This window comes from Anomalospiza imberbis, chromosome 20 (genome assembly GCF_031753505.1).
Source record: "Anomalospiza imberbis isolate Cuckoo-Finch-1a 21T00152 chromosome 20, ASM3175350v1, whole genome shotgun sequence".
Classification (NCBI taxonomy): Eukaryota; Metazoa; Chordata; class Aves; order Passeriformes; family Viduidae; genus Anomalospiza; species Anomalospiza imberbis.
In genome coordinates this window covers 87,374-107,330 of record NC_089700.1, presented here as the reverse complement: position 1 = coordinate 107,330, position 19,957 = coordinate 87,374, and the positions used below count along the sequence as shown (strand labels likewise).

Sequence of the window (19,957 nt, the reverse complement as noted above, 5' to 3'; positions counted from 1 at the left end):
TTTTGGTCAAAATCCTGGGAAGTCTCTTTTGCACAGCATGAGTGGAATGTGCCCAGAAAGCCTCTGTATCTCTGACATTTTTGTTTCTTTGTGCCTTGCCTAATTCTTAGTTTTCCAGGACACTCTCATGCCCATTACTGCTTTAAAATATATACAGACAGTACTTTTAAAATTACTTCTCTATTCAACATCCTGACAGGCAGCTTGGGACAGGCTGAGGTGGTTGTAATGGATCACAGCGGGGAAAAAAAAAAAAGCTACAGACCCACAGAAATCTGGCTGGAAAATGAAGACATGGTTCTCAAGTGAAGAAATGCTCTGAAAAGGAGGTTTGCACCAACCATTGTGGAAGCTGTCCAAACCAGCTTTTTGTGTATATTCTTCTTCTAGCTCTGGAGAATACCTTGGATAGCTGCTGACCCTTTTTGGACTTACCTGGGTGGTATGGAAAGTATTCAGCTCCATCTACAAACTGGATTAGGGTTCCAGTGCCTGCAGCTGTCTATTCTGAGTTTATCCCACCCATTTATACTGTATCTCCATTGGAGGTACCTAAGATCTCTGCCTGGGTGCTTTCCAGGCATGGGTGCTCCTTCCAGGATGTGGGGCTGGGAAAGAAGTTGCCAGAAACTAGAGAGAAAATAAGTGGTTTAAGTCTGAAATTATATGTGCTGTGTCCTTCTGTGGCTCAGGTCAGTGAGCAGATGCTTGCAACACAGGTCTGGCTGGGATGGCACATTCCACATCCTGTATTTATCAAAGATCCGCTGTCATGGAGCAGGGGTTGGTGCATCAAGCCCTGCCTGCCCATCTCTCTCAGGAAACCTCAGAGGTGAAGGCAATCCAGGGTGGATTTAGAGGGGATATTAGGGAAAAATTATTTCCTGTGAGGGTGGTGAGGTCTAAGCACAAGTTGCCCAGAAAAGCTGTGGCTGCCTCATCCCTGGAAGTACTCCGGGCCAGGTTGGACAGGGCTTTGAGCAACTTGTTCTTGTGGAAGGTGTCCCTGCTCCAGTGGAAGGGGAGTGGAACGAGGTGAGTTTTAAGGTCCTTTCCAACACAAATCATTCTAGGATTTGATGATTCTTTAATTTTAAGGATTACATGACAACAAGGTGTGTAAATCCCACCATACCCAAACTCATATCTGTTCTCTCTCACATTTGTTTTTTGTATCTCCTCTCCTGCTGTATCTCAGCTTGGAGCACGCTTTCCTGGGGCTGTTTCTCAGCTCAGCACTTGGCTCAGTGCCTTGGCTTGCATTGTGCTGAGTTGAGTGCCCGTTGCTATAATTTTACCTGTTTGTGTCCTTTAATCTGTATTTGTTCCCTTGAAAGTGCAGGGAGATCCATTAAAGCAGAGGCACTGGGTAAATACCGCCTGCTCCTCACTCCACCAGCACCCAGGATCAGTGATTAACTCCAGGTAAATAGAGCCGACTGCCAGCCAACCCTTGGCCACAGCAAGGGGGGGAAGGGGACCCACAGTGCTCCTTCCCAGGTGTGTGGGGGATGTAAAAGCTGGGGTTGTTAGGACACTGCTGGAGCAGGACAGTGGCATGGAGCTGAAGATCTGGTGCTTGGTGGCCACTGGACGTGTCCTGCTAATGGTCTGCCATGGGCGGGATCAGCCACCAGCACTATAAATAGGGCTGGCAGTGAATCCACCCTGGGGAACCAACTGCTGAACCCTGGAGCAAGGAACAGACGGTGGCGTGGGCTGGGTGGAGGAGGTGCCTAGGAGGAGGCGTGGTGCCAGTGTTCTGTACTGGCGAGCCCAGCATGTGCTCGATGCCAATGCAGTGTCTGTAGGGCTTCAGCTCAACCAGGACACGGATCACAGTGCTGGGTCAGATCCATGAGGGTTCCCCAGTAGGCAGCAGGAATGGCAGGAACTCAGGTGGGACTACCGGGACCTTTCCTGGAGCCTCCGGATGGGCCTTGCCCTGTCTCCGACTCTGACTCTGACTCAGAGGACGCAGCTGTGGGTGGCACAGGACCCAATGCTGCAGCACAGAACTACTCCCAGGTCATCCACAGTGGCCACTTCATGGTGTCGTGCCCGCACAGCGACTCACTGCCCCGGCGACGGCACCACCGTGCTGAGCCCGAGCTGGCTGATCCCCGGAGTATTGACCCGACCCTCACCCGGCTCTTTGAGTGCATGAGCCTGGAGTACAGGTGAGTCCTAGAGCCCTTGTGTGTGTCTTACGGACCCTCAGCTAGCTGAAGGCAGAAGGCTAGCTGAGCCCTGTTCCCCAGCCAGGAATTTGTTTCCATCTACCTCCTCCTCCTCTTCGCCATGGGCTGTGATGTGTCATATGCTCAGAAATTGCCATCCTGGAAAGTTTCAGGGAGAAAGAGCTGATGCTGGGTTGTTGGCTGCGGAGCCAGGTGAGAAGCTTCTCTGTTCCACGTGTATCTTGACTCTCCTCCATTTTCCCATGAGATCTGGTGTCACTGTGCTCAGCTGTATTTCCCCCATGGCCAGATTTAGCACACTCTGTAGAGCAGCAGTGACCCTGTGGACAGCTAACACTCAGTTCTTTGGTAATCCAGCCCAGAGCAGGAGTCCTGCCTTCCATCCTTGACTCTGTCCTCATGTCCTGAGGTTATTCCATGACATGCAGTAGCACTTGGGACTGGATGGCTGCATGGGTTTTGTCCAAGGTCTCCTGAAAGTTTTCCTCCTTCTCTCCTGCAAAATCAGATGGGTGCCTGCACTGTTCCCCTGCCACACATATTGCCAAAGCCCAGTGACAGCTCTTTGGTGACAACAGGACAGACTGCAACGTGTCTCCTATGGCCACAGTCCACATTCTTGGAGGCAGCTCCCCTCCTTTGCCAAGCCCCAAGGTTTTGAGTGCTCTCCAGTGTGGCATCAGCATGGTGTCAGTGCCAAACCACTTGTATAGCTCTCCCAAAATGTCCAAACGTGAAAACCTACATGATGATGTTCTACCACGTGAAAGCAAAACCTCAGCAAAGCAGCCTTGAAGAGGTGCCCATTACCTCATTCAGGATCTCATCCAGTGGCTGAGCTCTCAGGTTTGCCTTGGAGTCCTTGAGTGCTCGATGCAATAGGGAATGTGGTCACTGCCAGGACATCCTTGGGGATGCTGGGCACAGAGACAGCACTCCAAGGGTACCAGTTCCCACATACATCTGACCCATCACCATATCCCAAGTAGTGGATGGGATCATCCCAGTTTGCCAGCAGCCAGCACAGCACAGCTTTGCTCCAAGGGGCTGGGGAAGGCAGTGCTCTCTGGGAGCACGGGGAGCCCCAGCATGGGGTGACCCAGGTAAGGATCATGCTTCCTGGTTGGGCAGGAAGCATGCCTGAGTGCCACAAACAGGGGTCATAGAGACACTGGTGGCCTCACTGTCTTTTCTTCTCCCAGTCCCATTCTTTCCATACCTGAGCCCTGCAGCTTTGAGGCTGGAAAAACAGACACTGTAACACCAGGGTGCTCAAACTGTAGACTTATGAGGTGCAAGGCAGCTTCAGTGTGCCCCTGGGCTCTGGAGCTCCCAGGCAGAGTGGAAACAGACAGGGTACAAGGGCTTTGACAGCTGGAGTACTGTGTGTGACTGGGGGCTCGCCATTCCACTGCAGGCAGGATTCTATTGCTCCAGTTTTCCCCACTCCCTGGACTCTCAGCGGTTCATATCCTCCCTGCACTGAGCATGGCAGTGCAGATACTGGCTCCTATGTAATGGGACGCTCACCCAAGCTTTGTCCAGCCTGGCCTTGGACACTTCTAGGGATGGGGCAGACACAGCTTCTCTGGGCAACCTGTGCTGGGATCTCACCACCCTCACAGGGAAGAATTTCTTCCCAATATCCCATCTAGCCCTGTCCTCTGACACTGTGAAATCATTCCACCTTGTCCTGTCACTCCAGGCACTTGACCAAAATCCCTCTCCAGTTCTCTTGGATCCTCTTTAAGCACTGGGGGGGTTCTAAGGTCTCTAAAGTTGTCCAGGCTGGACAACCCCAGCTCACTTAGCCTTTCTTTTGCTAATACATTTTTGTCACACTTGTAGGCAGCAGCTGGAGAAAGGTATCAGGGTGGAAAAACGGAGTTAAGTGTTCTTGGTGTGTTTCTACATTTAGTGTTGTCTGATTTGATACTGCTCTGCATCACCTGCCATTTCACACCTCCCCTCCCAGCCAGGTTCCCAGAGGCAGCACAGCCTCAGTTGGAGTCATCAGCCCAATATCCTCCAGCCTTCGGGAGAGCACCCACAGTTAAGCTCAGACTAAATTCCTAACCAAGGAGAAACCACTGTAAGCTGTCACCTGGGAGGCACCTGTGGAGTTCCTCATACAACTCTCATGCAGGGCAGGACTTGATCCAAAGCCAGGTCAGGTTGCTCAGAGCCATCACTTTGACAGATGGAGCCCTAAGATGTGACCCCACCACCTGTCCAGCCTGCTCAGGGCTGCCCCTCTCGCGTAGGGAATTGCTGTCAGTGGCTCTAGTTTGGAGTTTACCTGTTCCAATTCTTATGTCTGTTTGCCCTTGGCCTTTCTCAGTGCATGTCTGAGAATTGTCTGGCTCTGTCTCCTCCTTAGGGCAGCTGATGGCAGTAATTCTCTCTTCACCTTCTTCAGCCTGAACAAACCCATCCCTCAGAGTCCTCTTCTGTCACGTATATTAGTCCCCAATCACCTTGATATCGTCCTCCAGGATCACTCCAGTTTGTAAACTTCCCTCTCTGTCCATTGGACACGATGTCCAGATTTGGCCATAGCAGTGTGGAGCAGAGGGGAAAACTATCCTGTCTCCTGGTGAGCTGTGACTGCTGCATCCTTTGCTGTCTGGGCTCACACATTTCAAAGGTAACTCACTAAACTTTCCCTAAATAGTTTTCAATGGTTACAGCTGGAATTCTTCCCCTCTCCAGCATTCCTCCTCTGCATTTCACAGACATTATAGCGGTCCTGTCTCAGCCTAAGCAATCATTCTGAGAATATGCCTTATCTTCCTTCCATGGGCAGGACTGTGCATCACCCCTCATTGGTAAAGAAATGCTCTCTAAACATCTTCCAGCAGTAATTTGTTTCCTGAGAACCCCCAAAGAGAGGCAACTCCCCTTTCTGAGGTCTTTCTCCTAAGGCTAGGATGAAGCAGTTCCTTTTTACCTATATTCCAGGACATTTAGAGCAGCTTCCTGCTTAATGATCCTCTTCCACTCCTCCTGCAACATCCTACATTCCTTGAATCCTTCCCTAGAATGTTGTTTCTGCCTGCAGCTCACCCAGCTGCATCTCATTACCCAAAAAGCTGAGGGTGGAGCTGAGCTTCTTCAGGAGTTGCTGACATTTTGGCCTTAGCATGAGAAGGCTCATCCTCTCTATCACCACAGTGTGACCTGCACAGTGTCATGGCTGGGCTCACACCCCTTCCTGTGACTTACTGTTGGGAATCACTGATCAGGGGAACATCCTTCTGAAGGAAGGAAAACTGGGGTCAGATTGGGAGATGTGAACTGCAGTCATTCGTGGTCTTACCTGGCAACATCTGTCTTGTGCTCCAGAGTGGAGATCTGACAAGCAGGGACATCAGACTGGGAAGTGACTTGGAGTATACACTCAGCCTCTCTTGTGATTTAAAACAAGGTATCTTGTGTGCCAATTCCCCACTAATTCATCCTCTTGTCAGCCTCTGTCTCCCCTGGGAGAAGTGGAACTGCTGCTCTTGATTCTCTAATTCACAGTGCCCTAAACGCTCACACAGGGGTAGTGAACACCCGGCAGAGATTCCACGGATGCACTCACTGGAGTTCATCATTCAACCCTATTTTTTCTTGCAGAAGACCTCCATTCTAGGGGGTCTGATCAGTGGGAACGTCTTGTGCTTGGGCTAAACCCACCCACGCTGCACTGTGGTTCTGCTGTCATTCATGGCAGGGAGTTGCACTTCTTTCTTCTATCATTCCCCTAGGTTTTGACCCTGCTCGAGGATTGTGCAGAGGGGCTGGTGTAGCCCTGCATCTCTCCAGATCACTCCTCTCTTCATACAGCAGCTCCTCTTGCTGTTGATGAAGAGGAAAGTACCCATGTTGCTATGAAATCAGGGACTGCAACACCTGAAACTGCTGGATGTGTAAATGAGTCACAGACCAAACAAGGTACTGCTGGACCCATGCCAGTGTTGGACGCAGGCTGAGCCCTGTTGCCACAGGTGGTACCTGCCACTGGTGGGTGCCAGCCCACCTCACCCTATCCCACAAACACGCTGTAGCCAGTGGCTGGATCTGTGTCCCACTCCTTCTGACAGTGTAGGGCAGCAGGACCCCCAGCCTGTTTGGGGCACCCTATAACCTTCCTACGGTTCAATGTGAAGTTTGCATCCATCTCCCCAGGGGAGATAATTGCAGGGAAGGGTGGGGCCCTTTTCAAGGCATAACAGGGAGCAAAGATCAGCCTGTTAAGCCCCAAAACTGAAAGGATCATTAAGGGGGGTAAAAAGGCATTTGGTGGTAAAGCTCAAAGGCATCTGCTGCCTCCAGGCCCCACAGCAACTCCTAGCCATGGCACACTGGCCTCACACGAGGCCAAGGAGTGTCCCACAGGCTCAGACTGCTCTTTTCAGCTGGCTGTGAGTGAGGAACATGGCCTTGACCAGCATGATCTGGCCATGTGCCCAGGAATCCTGTCTCTTCCATTGGCTCCTCCACTTGGCACCATCTTGCTGTTTGCCATGTGCGCCTGGGGAAAGTTCAAAATCCTGATGATAGCAGAGTGGTCAGTGTCAGCCTTAACTCTCTGCAGGCTGGAGTCACAGGTCCTTCCCCAGCCCCAGGGGCCATGTGTCAGGCTGGGTCTCCCTTGGGAGACCATCCCCATCCACTCCTGCACCTGCTCCTAGACACATCCCTGCATCAGGCTCTGGAATTGTAGGGGTCCCCAGTCTTCCCCCTCTGGCAGAGGCAGATTACAAGGCAGGTCAAAACAGAACCCACCAAAATCATTATCTGAGAGCACTTAGAGGTTAATGAACAAGTCAGACCCTTCATGCACTACTCTCATTCCCAGCACCTCCCTGGGGGCACGGTGAGGTGGCACCTGGAGAGGTTGGGAACAGGGGATACAGCACCTTGACACCAGCTCAGCTTCCACCTTTCCTGCTCCACGCATGTACCAAGGAGAAGTAGGAGTCAAAGCAGCACCAAGATATTTAGGGTACAAACTGTCTGCTGGACAGGGACATGACTTCCCAGGCAGGAATGCCATGCAGCCTGCAGCCAGCTCTCAAAGGGACCCCTGGAGCACCTGGCATTGCCCCGAAGCCACGCCATGTTGTTGGGAGAGTTGGAGATGTGAAATGGACCCCAAAGTAAGGCAGAGGGACCCTGGCTTCCCCCTCAGAGATCCTGGGGCAGCAGGACCCTCAGGACCTCCTCGGTGGCTGCACGTGAGGGGTTGTATTCCTCAGCTGGATGGAAACAAGACAAGGAGTGAAATGAGGCTTCCTGCACTGCAGGTCCCATCAGGGACATCACCACCACCACCACCACCATTACGATGAGCTGCAGAACAAACACAGCTGCCTCTGGGAACCAGGAAATGGGAAGCAGGGAGCCCAGCTCAGGCTGGGGTCCAGGTTTGCAGGATCGGTGTGGAGAAGAGGCCAGGGCTGGTGTCACTCTGTGTCTGTCTTGGAGCACAGGCAAGTGTCCCTTAACATCCTGAACATCCTCCAATGTTGTCCTGCCTTCCCAGACCCTCCACAAGGGCTGCCCTTGACTGCTCCAGCTGAAGGCAGTATTTCCAAGCCTTGCCTGGTGTTAAAGGAAGGGTCAGAATTAGCTGCCCAAACACTGTGATGAGGCAAGAGCCACTACAGTACATGTCACCATGCATCTCACCTGGGCAGGAGACTTACCTTCCTGACCCCAGGGTCAGGACACAGTTGGCTTAGTCAGGGGCAGCAGGATCCCACCTTGAAGCTGGGGTTCAAACATCAAGGAATCAATGCCTCAATAGGCTGTGCTTTCATCCAGGGGTTTGAGAAGGCTTCTGTGGGTCTATGAAGCTCAGGGTTTAGGTCTGTGCTGTTCCTAAGGTGTGCAGGAGCTTGGAATCCTCCACTGGGTGCTCCCACAGGTGCCTGGCAAGCACCTGCAGCAGAGTCATGTGGCTATACCTGCTCCTGACCCACTACCAGGCTGGTGGCTCCTGGATATCTTCCAAGGTGGTGCCCCTCAGCCTCCCCTTTGCTTGGTGTTTCAGTGGGAAGCTAGTATCTCCAAAGTGGAAGAATTTCAAGGGGCTGCGGCTGCTTTGCTGGGATAAAATTCGACTCAACAATGTGATCTGGAGAGCATGGTACATCCAATGTGAGTATGGGCACAAGACCCCACTCTCTCTGGCCAGGCTGTGCCAGTGGGATGGGGCTGGCACTGGAATGACCGTGTACAGGTGCAGAGATAGGGATGGGGCATGGAACACAGCCAGCTGTATTCTCCCCTGTGCAGATGTGGAGCGGAGGAAAAACCCTGTGTGCGGCTTCATCACCCCTCTGGAAGGCATGGAGGCTGATGAGCACCGAAAACCAGAGGTAGGGCAGGGTCCCTTGCAGCTCTCTGGGGCAGCACGAAGGTCTGTGTGACACAGTGGGGATCTGGGGACATGTTGCATTTCATAGATTTGCTGGAAAAGGTGTTTCTGATAAGGCACAAGGAAGGCAGGCCTGGCTGTGGGGTGCTGGGGCCAGAGAGCTTAGCCATGACCCCCTGTCCTGCCCTCCAGGCTGTCGTGCTGGAAGGCAACTACTGGAAACGCCGCATTGAGGTGGTGATGAGGGAGTACCACAAATGGAGGATCTACTATAAGAAGCGGGTGAGTGGCTCTGCCCATGCTGCTCCCCATCCTGTGGCAGGATGGAACAGTGTGACCAACCTGGAGCCATGGCTGACAGGGCAGGACATGACAGGCTTTTGCCAGCATGGCAGGGGGATGCTGGCTGGCACCCTGAGCTCTCCCTGCCTGGGGGGTGACCTAGGCTGTCTTCTCCTTCCAGCTCCGAAAATCCACACGGGAGGGAGGGATCTCCAGTCCAAAGCGGGTGAGTCTGCTGAGGAAGGGTGGGAAGGGGGAGAAAGGGGAACACAGTTTGGACCCCTGCACTGGGCAGAAGGGCAAAGAAAAGCCCCAGGGCATGATAAGCCCATTGGAATGGGATGCTAAGCACCTGGGATGCTGGATTCACCCTCTGGAAGTAGCAATGTGCCAGGCGTTAAGGTTTGGAGGGAGCAAACACTGCAGGGAGCATGGGAGCTGCCAGGGGAGCAGCCAGGGAGCCAGACATGGACCCTATCCATGAAATCCGTCCACTAGGCTCCTTTGCTCTACCTCATGTAGGATGAGGATGTCTGGAGGCCAACGGAGAAATGGTGCAACCAGCTCTTCTGCAACGTAGTGCCCATGCTGCTTGGGGATGAGGAGGAAGAGTGTGGGAACAGGCAGCATTTCGATTTGGACACCTTCCTCTCAGACATATCTGACACCCTCTTCACCATGACACAGATGCCTAGCACCCACCAGGTGCTCCCTGAAGATGGTAGGTGCTGCAGACCATGCTTCAGCAGGATGTGGAGGAGGAATCCAGATGTTGTGTCTTGGCTTAGCCCCTGAGAGCTGCCAGCCATGTCCTTTTAGGCAGGCAGGGTCCCCTGGCATCTGCCCTGATGGGGCAGGGGGAAGGGATGTTCCTGTTCTGCCCAAACAGGATCCACCAGGGGAGGGGATGCTTAAGGAGTGTTTGGGCATGGTGGGATCATCTCCTTCTCCTGTGGTTCCCTCTGCACCAGCATGCGCTGTCCCTGGGCTGAGCTCCACCAGCACCATGAAGGACTTTGCCCCAGCCCCCATGGCCACTCTTTGCTGTACCTACCTGGCCATGTCCCTCAGGCATCTGCAGCTCCAGCCAGGTCCTGTGCCAAGGATCAGCCTTTCACTGGGGTTCCTGGGAACTGGATGAGGCTCTAGAGGTGCTGATGGACAGTGGTGAGATAGGATAGGATGGTCCTGGCTCTCCTCAGGGTAGGAACTTATCTCCCTGCCCAGGGAGGGGCAGGGTGAAACAGGGTGATTCTGGGGTGACATAGAGTTGTGGCAGCCAGGTAGGTGTCAGGGCAGTGGTGGGAACAGCCCTCAAGGTGGGTCTCGGGGATCCAGTGGCTGGGCTTTGATGTTCCAGCTCTGCCCTCTTCCAGCGTATGTTGGGAATGCTGACATGATACAGCCAGATTTGGCACCCCTGCAACCCAGCCTGGATGATATGGACATATCAGGTAAGAGGCAGCCTGGATGCAGTACCACATCCAACCCAGCCCTGCACACTGTGACTGCCTAAAATGGGGGGGGGTGGGGTGGGGTGGGGGGGGGGGGTGTCACAGGTTTGCCTTGGCAGTAGTGGGAATTGCTGAGACAGGCAGAAAGCACTGGACATCTAATGGTATGGGAAAAGCAGCATGGATGGGCAGAGGCTGAAGGCAGAGCCTTGTTGTGCCCTCCTACCCCTGGAAAGAGCCACAGAAGGTTAGGAAGGGCTTGGCCAGGAGCTGTGGGAGGGGATTTCTACAAAAAGAGGTTATTTCCAGGAGTGTTAAAGCCCCTCATTTTGGCTGCAGATAGAGGAAGGACAATTGTCCCCCAGAGGAAGAGGAAACCTCTAGAGAGTAAGTTCTGCTGAGTCTCCTCCTCACCCCACTGCCCAGCCAGCCTGGGTGGTTGGCTTGGAGCTGGGACCCTGCACAGGGCTGTGCTTCATCCCCTGGGGACAAGTCACTGTCCCCAAAGACAAATCTGATGCTGGTTTCCAGCTGTGAGAACACCAGCAAGTGGGCAGTGGCAAACTGCCCCATGCTGCCATGCAGGCTCTGAGCTGTGAAATGTCCATGCAGTCATCTGGGACATGTCTTGGTCACAGCAGTGTCCGCAAATGCCAGAGCAAGGCACTGTTGGGGACCAGCTTTGCCCTCTCACATGCCAGAGCTGGTAGCCTGTGCACATTGTGGGAGCCTGCTGGCTACCCAGTTATAGGTAGTGGCCTTGGGCAGCACCAGCATCTCCAGACTCCTGTGTGAGCAGCCTGGAGCTCCATGGCCCATCTCCACTTCCTCCAGGAGGAGGAAAAAAGGGTACTTGCGCCATATGGCTGTGGGGTGTTGCAAGACCAGATGCTGGCAGGGAGCAGGCTGGGCAATCTATGTGCCAGGGCACCTGGTGGCATGTGTGCCCTTGGAATGGATGCTCTTGGGATGGATGAGGTGGGAAGACTCCTGCCAGCAGCCTCTCAGCTCATTCCAACCAGAGATCCCATCAGTGTGAGGCATGCTGGGAAGAGGGTCTGTTGCCATGGCTGGTGCTTCATCTTCTGTCCCCTGGTGCTCCAAGTGGGCATCAGTTGCTAGAAGGTGACAGCTGACAGCTCCAAGTGGGTCAAATTGACACGTGGTAAGTGTTCCTTATCCTGAGAGGTCCTGTATGGTGTCACAGCAGCAGCTCCAGAACCTCTCTCAGGGCCCAGCATGGCCTCAAGCTCAGCAGGAGATGGCAGGAGCACAGTGATTCCTTTCTGAACCAATATACCAGTTAGGTTGGCTTTTTTTTTTCCTGGGAAAAGTCCTGCATTTTACTTCAGGGTGCTTCTTGGCAATGGGGTGGGTCTTACTGCAGACCACAACATTAGAAGGAAACATCCATTCCTGCTCTGACCATGTCCAGTGCCTCAGCCCAGGGACACTGTTGGGGCTGGGGAGGGTCCCAAGTCTAGCTGTGGCTCCTGGTCTGCCAGGCTAGTGTGTCCTGGGACAGAACCGCATCCCATGGGGTGCTTGGAGACCTGTTGGTGGGAGTTTTGTCCTGGATGGAGTAGCTCCCTGGGCGATAATGTGTTACATCTGAGCACTGTGTGTGCCATGTACCCCTGGGACTGTGGGGAGAGTGGGGAGAGGAGATTGGAGTGCTGGGTGCCAGCCAACCCAATTATGTCCCAAAAGGTCACTTTTTCAGGAGGGCAGGCAACTTGGGAGCAAGGATCAACCAGCAGCCTCATGCAGAGCTACACAGGGCAAGCATTTGGGGTAGGCACCATGGGATCACAGGGCTGTCATTGTGTGGGGTGGTGTGGCAGAGCTCAGTGCTTGTCAGTCAGTGCCTGCAAATCAATCCCCAAATGAGGAAGCATCTCGTGTTTGCAGCGGGTGCTGGAGTGCAGTGTGAGGCAGATGGACAAGTCCTGATGGCAGAGGCGAGGGAGCAGTCTGGCCCTGTGCCCTGCTGGCGCCGTGCTCCAGGTAGGATCAGTGCTGGGCACTGGGGCTGAGCTGTCTGTCCCGTGGGGTGGCAATGCCCTACTGCACTGCAGGGCTCTCCCCAAAACCTGGGACAAGTGCTGAAGGGTCTTTGGGTTGGGAAGGCCCAATCACATTGGAGAGCATCCCCAGGTTTGAGCAGGATACCAAAGGCGTGGTTTGCTGACCACGCAGGCTCTTCTCCCTTGTGCAGGCTGTGCCCTGGCCATGCCGCACTGCCTAGAGTGTAACAGGGCAATACAACAGTGAGGAAGAGCATGGGCAAGAGCTATGGGGTGAGGAAGGGGCAGGAGAAAGGGAGGACAAGGCTCCCAGGGACTGCCAGCCACCTTCCATCCCTGTAGCACAGTGAGAGGCACAAGAGGGTCTGGCACGGTGAGAGGCACAATCGGATCTGGCAGGCTGGGTACCACAAATTCCTAAAAATACCTGCAGAGCTTCAGTGTTAGTGGCAGGGACATCCTGGTGTGAGCATGGCTGAGGTGGGGGCAATGTGGGGCTGGACTGCATTCCAGGAAGGCCAAGCTCCTGCCTGGCAGCACTGTGGCACACACAAAGTGCTGGCCTGTGGAGGGGCAGGGATGGCCCTGACATGCTGTCAGGGATTCACCATGGCTGTGGCAGGGGTAAGAGGCAGCCTGAGAGCTGACTGGGACATCTCAGCAGTGGCTCTGTCCTGTCTCACATCAGTGTTCCCCTCAGATGGCAGTGTATGGCGTGCTGGAATCATCACCATGCCCAGTCCCCTGGCATCCCACTGTGCTGGCATGTTTGCCTCTCTGGTGTAGATTCAGCAGGGTCTTAGGCCTTTGTGGGTCCCAGCCAGTGCACCCCAGGTGCTGAAGCCTGGACTACAGATGGTGCCTTGAGCATGGTTGTACTCACCAGGTGGGCAGAACTAGCAGCAGGGTCTGGAGCTGGCACTGCCAGTGCCAGCCAAGGGCTGGAGAGCACAGCTGGGTGCTTCCCAGAGGAGATGCAAGTGCCTGTCCCCAGTGGCTGCTTAGGCACTGCACCTGTGCCAGGGGCTGCTAGGCAGCAAACCTAGTGAACCCTCCTACTCCATCCTACAGGGAAGCAACCAGCAGTGCCATCTGTGTCCCACAGTCATCCTCTCCATGAAAAACCCTCCCTGTGGCGATGCCAGAACCAGCATTGACACAGGCACTGAGCCAAGGCATTAATGGGGCTGATGAGCCCAGGGATACAGCTGCCAAAAGTGTGGGGCCAGCCCTTTGTGCTGTGGTGTCTGGGCCTGCAGAAGGACCAGCGTTGTGGGAAGGAGAGAGGAAGGGAGCGGGAGTCGTGACAGGGTCACGCGGCTTGGCTTCAGGAAGGCCATGGGATGTGGTTAGCCACAGACTGCATGCACAGCAGCACTGGAGTGGGCAGCACAGAACTTGTTGGCCCTGAGTGAAAATGTGCTGGAGCTGCCCTGGCCCCAAAAAGTGAAGAATGCCAGTAGCTGGGTATGGTTCCACCCCTCATGTCCCAGGGTGTCCCCCTCCTCTCTGGGCAGGTCCACTTATGCTGGTCACTGTGTCTCTACTTGGCTCTGCAGAAATCTTCACTAGCTACCGGCCACCCCCATCTCAGACACAACTGGGCTACCAGGATCCATCCTGCTTCTTGCCCATGGCTGAGCCCCTGTTCAGCAGTGGGGGGTCCCTGATGGGTGCTCGGGGTCTGCCTGTGAGCCCCGAGGCCCCACTCCTACCTGGCACCCTCCTCCAGGTGAGTGGGATCCCAGCCTGCAGCCTTTGGCTTACTGGTGGTGTACCAGTCACCCACCCTGACCCTGCCATATCTTCTGCAGCCCAGTGGTGCCTCTCAGCTCAGCCTCCACAGCGCCTTCCTGGGCTCTGAGCTGCCCCTGGCCCCCCTGCCCCCCGAACCCCCCGACGTGGCACCCAGCAGCCTCAGCCCCCAGATCCGACACAAGCCCACACTGCAGTACGACTTCCCTGGCAAGTGCCTTGGTCTGGAGCCACCAGCACCCCACTATGTCCCCTCCATCCCATCCCCCCGGGCACCACTGCTGAGCCTGGAACCCCCCTTCTCCCCCATCTCAGTCCCCCGCTCTAAGCTCCCCTACAGCAGTTCACCTGACCCCTCGCTTGCCACCCACCCTGCCTCCCCCCTCTCAAGCCCTTGCTTTGCCTCCTATGTCCCAGGGCTGGGCTGTGCCACAGGCATGGGGCCCCAGGGGTACTCCAGCCCTGCTGTCTCCCAGCTCCTGCCCCCTGCCCTGCTGGGCAACCCCAGGTTTACCCCCGACAAGGGGCCACCCCAGGGTGAGGGTGGGCAGCCCAAGGTGAAGCCCAGTGGCACCAAGGCAAGGAGGCTGCCAGGACACCCCCTGTTCCACCTGCCTGAACCCAACCCCTGCCCAAGCCAGCTCCTGACCACAGGTAACAGGGTTGGGGGGCTGTGGCGGGGCACGGGAGCGAGGTGGGGGGCATGCTGTTGTGGGGATCAGAGTGGGGACCCCATTTCTCCCTGGGGTTGCAACACAGGGAATACTGGGCAGGGCACATGGCAGTCCCCATAGTGGGGTAGTTCCAAACCCAGGGCTGAAGCCATGCCTGAAGGATCAGCCCTGGCTTAAGTGGCCTCAGAGGGAGATGCGGCCCAGCCCCAGGACTTGGCAAGAGGCACTGCTGGGAAGTTCCTGTGACCCTAGTCTGGTCTCTATGGCCCTGTTGGCACAACAGGCTGGGGGGTCACTGGTGTCCTGCCTAATATGCTACCTGTGGGTGTGATAAGACAGGTCCCTTGGGCACAGTTATGGCCCTCTGCTTGCTTGAGGAGGGGCTAGGGCTCCCTACCCGCCTGAAGCTCCCGAAAACTCTCCTGTGAGGAGAACAGACTTCTCCTCCAGAGGTACAGCCCTGTTCTCTGGGGCAATCCAGCAGGGAAGGGGCTGCAGCAGTTCTGGTGCAGGGAGGGGCTAGCTATCTCCTGGGGCAGGGAAGGTCACCCCAGCCCCAAGAGCTCCACCCAGCAGTGCCCATCTGCTCCCTACCCCTTCAGCCAAGCAGGATCTGGTGCTGGATACCCCTTGCCCGATGGGTGCAGGACTCATGCCCACAACCCCAGTCTCCCCGGTAAGCACTCAAAAACCCCCCGGGTTGGGAATTGCCTTCTCCGGGCTGCTGGGGAAGGGGTGGAGATGGGCTCTGGAGGTCACATTTCGGTGTGGGCTGGACAGAAATGGAGGGAAGGAGGGGGCACGTGGCTTGGTGGCTGGGGATGGCAGGAGTTGCCTGAGTTTCTTCTCCTGTAAAACAACCAAGGCAGAGGTAAGAGACATCCCACTTGCAGGGCTCCTTTTCTGGGGCACTGTGGCTGCCCCTGCAGATGGTGGCAGGGGCTGCACATCCTCGTGCAACCTGGTGTGCATGGGGTGCTGATCCCTCAAATCCCCTTCCTCTGTCTTCTCCCAGCAGCAGAGCACTATCCCCAAAGTCCCTGCCACCTTCCTCTCCAGAATGGCCCAGATGAGCCCAGGACTGGCTCCTGGCTCCGGCCCTTCCCAAGTGTTGCTGCACACAGTGGGCACACAGGTGGGCCCCCTGCAAGTCCCCAAGGCAGAGCAGCTGTCCCCCACCTCAGCTTGTGGTGAGTCTGGAACACCCCAAGGAGCTCCACAGGGCACTGGGGCTCCTGCAGAGAGCTTGGACAAAGCACAGTGGGAATTTTAATTTTGGCCACAATCCTGGCTATTTCCATTTATCCTGCTGAGCATGGAGGATTCCTTCTGTGCCCCTTCACCTGCTTCTTTCTCCAGCAGCAAAAGCAGAAATAGGGAAAGACAAAAATGGAGCAAAATGTCAGACTGTGGTTTTGAAACCCCGGAGCCTGGTTTTGGAGCAAGAAGCATCTGCTTTCACCCACAGTAACCAGCGTGGCTGCTGGAAACTAGGCTCTGGTGTTGTTCCCAGTTCAGTTTGGTGCTGCACACCACAACCTTGCTGCCCTTGCAACTCTTTCCATGCAATTTCCACCCCAAGAAATGTTGGGAATTTAAAATCTCAAATCCCAGATGTTCTCATTTCTGAACAGCTGTAAAATGAGAGGGACTTGGGATAATGTGTGCATGGAGGCTGAAGTGGAGCATCCCCATCAGCTGAGTGGCGTGGCTTGTCCTGGGGTGGGGACAGCACTGTGGGATGCCCCTCTCTGCCCGTCCCAGGTGCTGAGACATCACTTTGTCATGAGTACTGTTGCTATCACACTCTTCATAGCAGCACCTTCCCTTTTTCAGGCAGTGACTGGCCCAATCCCAGCCAGGCTTCCCCAGGACCCACTGCAAGGCAGGGCACTAGCATCTCCCTGCACCAGCCTGTGTCCCGTCCAGGAAGGCCTGAGTCCAGCAAGGTATGGCAAGAGCTGCCAACTTTATATGCACCCCCTTCTCCTCCTCCCCACAAGACACCATCTACCTTCACTTCAAGCTTTGGGCCAGCCTGTCCCAAGTGGGGCTGGTGGTCCATGCTGTCCCTGCTGCTGGGAGGTGCCTGACGGCGCTGACCTGCAGCTGGAGAGCCGCCGCATCACACACATCTCAGCTGAGCAGAAGAGACGCTTCAACATCAAGCTTGGCTTCACCACACTGCACAGCTTGGTGAGCACACTGAGTGCTCAGCCCAGCATCAAGGTGAGTACCCAGGGCCAGCCCTGGGCATGGAGGAACATGTCACATCACTCAGAGACACTGCATCCCTGCTGTGACCCACAGCACAGAGCTCCTCTCCTGTGCCCCAGCCTGTGGTGCAGGCCTGTGGAGCACACAGCAGGCATACAGTGAGGCTATGTGAGGGTAGTCTGGGACCCCTTCCCCTCTCACCCCATGGCCCCCCAGGTCAGCAAGGCCACCACCCTGCAGAAGACAGCCGAGTACATCTGCAAGCTGCAGCAGGAGCGGGCAGCTCTGCAGGATGAAGCACAGCGTCTGCGGGAGCAGATCGAGGAGCTCAATGGCTCCATCAAGTAAGGGGGCCATGGCTGGGGAAGATGGGGGAGCACTGCCTGCTTTGGGGTAGCCAGGCAGGGCAAGCAGCAGTGCCAGGACAGCAGCAGGACATGGCAGGTCTCCCTGGAGCACCTTCCAGCTGACTGTCCGTCCTCAAACCCTCTCTGTGGGAGAGCTGAGGCTCAAGAGGCAGGACAGAGTAGGGCCAGGTCCCACACCTACCCTGGGAGGGGGACATTGGCTGGCAACTCCTGCTGAGCTTCCCAGCCTCCTGAACATGGCCCCACAACACTGGTTGTGCCCCACAGCCTGTGCCAGGAGCAGCTGCCAGCCACAGGGGTGCCCATCACGCGACAGCGCTTTGACCACTTGCGCAGAATGTTTGATGAGTATGTTCGCTCTTCCACACTGCAGAACTGGAAGTTCTGGATCGTATCCTTTGGGGTCAGTGCCTACTGCTCCATCTCACCCTCCACTAGACACCAAGTGCTCTGGTTCATCTGCTGCTACTGGGTCTTTGGGGTCTCTCAAGCTTGGGAGGCTTTGGGGACCACAGGGAGATGTTTCCCAGCCAAAGTCACATGGTGGTAACATGCTGGTATTCTGTGGTTAGGAGGGATATTCTGCTCCAAGGGATCAGAAACAGTTGGATAAATGGTCATCAGGGAGAAGGGAAGTGGAGCTAAGCTTATGGAGAGAATTGCTCCTGATGACATAGGAACTGGCTCTGAGAGACAGCAGCCATGGATTAAGAAAGGTCCAGACACAAAGCTGTGGACATGATGGCTTGGTCTTGGTGGTTGCATGCCATACCCTGGGAACACAGGGATAGAGAGTATCGAGGGCCAAGGAACCTGCGGGGCAAAGGGCTGGATCTGCTCCTCTGTGAGCATGGATTAGACACACTGGGACTCACTGGCAGAGCCTGTGAGGTCTGTGAAATCCCAAGTGGTAGAGTGATGAAAGGCACTGCTGCCCATAGTCCCATCCAGCACAGGGCATCTGGACAAGGTAGAGGTTACTTCTGATGCATCCTTCTGAGCTCCTTCCTCAGGACATGAGGTATTGTAAAGCCAACATGGGCTCAAGGACCATGGAGCTTATCTCTGTGGGTTACTGCTTGCACAAAATCACCAGGCTGGTCCATGCAGGCTGGAAGCAATAGGGGAGCTTATGGGACAGACTGGTGTCCTGCCTTGCCCCTGAGCACTTTTCTAGTTGATTCCCTGACCTGCTCTGGAGGACATGTCTTGTGTCTCAGCAACCTTTTCTGGCAGCCCTAGCCATGACAGGGGTTTTGCATGTCTTCCACTGCCTACCCAGGTGACACTTATGCCATGACACCAGCAGTTTGGGCTAGTGCCAGGAGTGGTGCTATGCTGGGAAGGCACTCAGCAGGTCTGTTCCATGGCCTGTCCTGCTTGTCTCAGCAGCTCTGCTCCATGTCCAGACAAGAAAGTCTGTCCTGCTGCCATAGGAGGGTGATGCCCACACCTGGGAGGAGTGAGACCATTGTCATAGCAAAGCTGGTCCTTAACTCCTCTGATCCCAACAGTTCAGTATCATCATCCGGCCCCTCTTCGAGTCTTTCAATGGCATGGTGTCCACAGCCAGCATGGAGAGCCTCACCCAAACATCCCTCGCTTGGCTGGACCAGCACTGCTCCCTCCCAGCACTTCGGCCAAGTAGGTGGCCCTGTGCCTGGCTGTGGCACCCTGACGAAGTTGGGTTGGCACAGACTGAGGGAAAGGCAGAGGGGAAAGGAACAGGGGTGTCCTGGAGGATGGCAGGGCTGATCTGTGGGATCTCCTGGGCTCCTGCTCAGTGATTTCCCGTGCTCCTGTCACACCCACGCCCCAGCTGAGCCGGAAGTGCCCCAACCCCGTGTCCTGGCAGGGCAGGCTCAGTCCTCCCCAAAGCCCCTCAGGGTGGGTTTCCCTTCACCGCGTCTGCTGGGGCTGTGGAAGGGACCAATCTCACCATTCCGGGGGCTGGAGCGGGGCCGGGCAGCGCCGTCTTCCCCAGGATGGGTCACGCCTTCCAGCCCCCTGTCCCCTATCCCCGCAGCCGTCTTGAGCTCCCTGCGGCAGCTGAGCATCTCCACCGCCATCCTCAGCGACCCGACCCGTGTCCCCGAGCAGGCGGCGCGGGCAGTGGCGGCGCTGGGACGTCCCGGCGCCTCCTCCTCCATCTGACTAGTCCAGGGTCTCCGGAGTGTCGCACGGGCACCGGCGTGGGGAGCCGGGACTGCACGAGGGCTGTCCCGCCCTGTCCGTCTGCAATAAAGGACTTGCTGTGCCACGGACTCCGCGTGGCTCTTCAGCCCCGGGGCTGCTTTGGGCACTGCCAGGACCTGAGGGGGGCGACACCGGAAGGGGTGAAAGCCGCGACTGGGAGGGGGGCAGAGGGGTGAGGGGAACCGAGGTTGGGGGCAAGTGAAGGAAGAGGCTGTAGGGGGGTGGTCCGGGGGGAGGGGGGGGTTACTGAAGGGAGGTGCGGGCAGGGGCTGGCGGGGGCAGGGGGCGGGGTTAAGGTAGGAGCAGGCGGGGGGTGATGGCCGGGGCTTGGGGGATCAGGGACTGGAGGGAAGCCAGGGTTGGGGAGCATGAGGGCAGGGACCGGGGTGGGGGCGGGGGAAACGTAGAAGCTG

At 56.0% G+C, this 19,957-nt stretch overlaps 1 protein-coding gene and 1 long non-coding RNA gene across 7 annotated transcripts; one reads left to right on the top strand and one right to left on the bottom strand.

Moving 5' to 3' along the window:
* Window positions 1–646: 646 nt before the first annotated feature.
* Window positions 647–5,809, bottom strand: LOC137485532 (uncharacterized). Its single transcript, XR_011005358.1, has 2 exons — window positions 3,421–5,809; window positions 647–2,697 (listed from the first exon to the last, which is right to left on the bottom strand). It is a non-coding gene; the product is annotated as an uncharacterized lncRNA (long non-coding RNA).
* On the top strand, window positions 1,523–19,582 carry MLXIPL (MLX interacting protein like). Of its 6 annotated transcripts, none has more exons than XR_011005357.1 (17): window positions 1,523–2,180; window positions 8,245–8,351; window positions 8,490–8,572; window positions 8,764–8,853; window positions 9,035–9,079; window positions 9,376–9,574; window positions 10,230–10,307; window positions 13,894–14,066; window positions 14,149–14,743; window positions 15,366–15,439; window positions 15,779–15,953; window positions 16,600–16,712; window positions 16,790–16,992; window positions 17,197–17,324; window positions 17,616–17,739; window positions 18,863–18,992; window positions 19,375–19,465. XR_011005357.1 is itself a non-coding variant. In XM_068210053.1 (17 exons), exons 1-17 carry the CDS (start codon window positions 1,885–1,887, stop codon window positions 19,500–19,502), a joined length of 2,655 nt encoding a protein of 884 aa, XP_068066154.1. In that variant the 5' UTR covers window positions 1,531–1,884; the 3' UTR covers window positions 19,503–19,582. The 6 variants fall into 6 exon arrangements, 5 of the variants coding, with proteins under 5 accessions (XP_068066154.1, XP_068066155.1, XP_068066153.1 ...); XM_068210053.1 differs by having other exon boundaries at window positions 1,531–2,180; window positions 15,782–15,953; window positions 16,873–16,992; window positions 19,375–19,582; XM_068210054.1 differs by having other exon boundaries at window positions 1,531–2,180; window positions 16,912–16,992; window positions 19,375–19,582.
* The last annotated feature ends 375 nt before the right edge of the window (window positions 19,583–19,957 follow it).

Excerpts from the sequence above, each read along its gene's own strand:
- MLXIPL (XM_068210052.1), top strand. The coding sequence starts at position 1,885 with ATGGCAGGAACTCAGGTGGGACTACCGGGACCTTTCCTGGAGCCTCCG. Across the intron at positions 16,993-17,196 it reads GTGCTCAGCCCAGCATCAAG|GTCAGCAAGGCCACCACCCT; the intron begins GTGAGTACCCAG and ends ATGGCCCCCCAG. Across the intron at positions 17,740-18,862 it reads AGAACTGGAAGTTCTGGATC|TTCAGTATCATCATCCGGCC; the intron begins GTATCCTTTGGG and ends TGATCCCAACAG.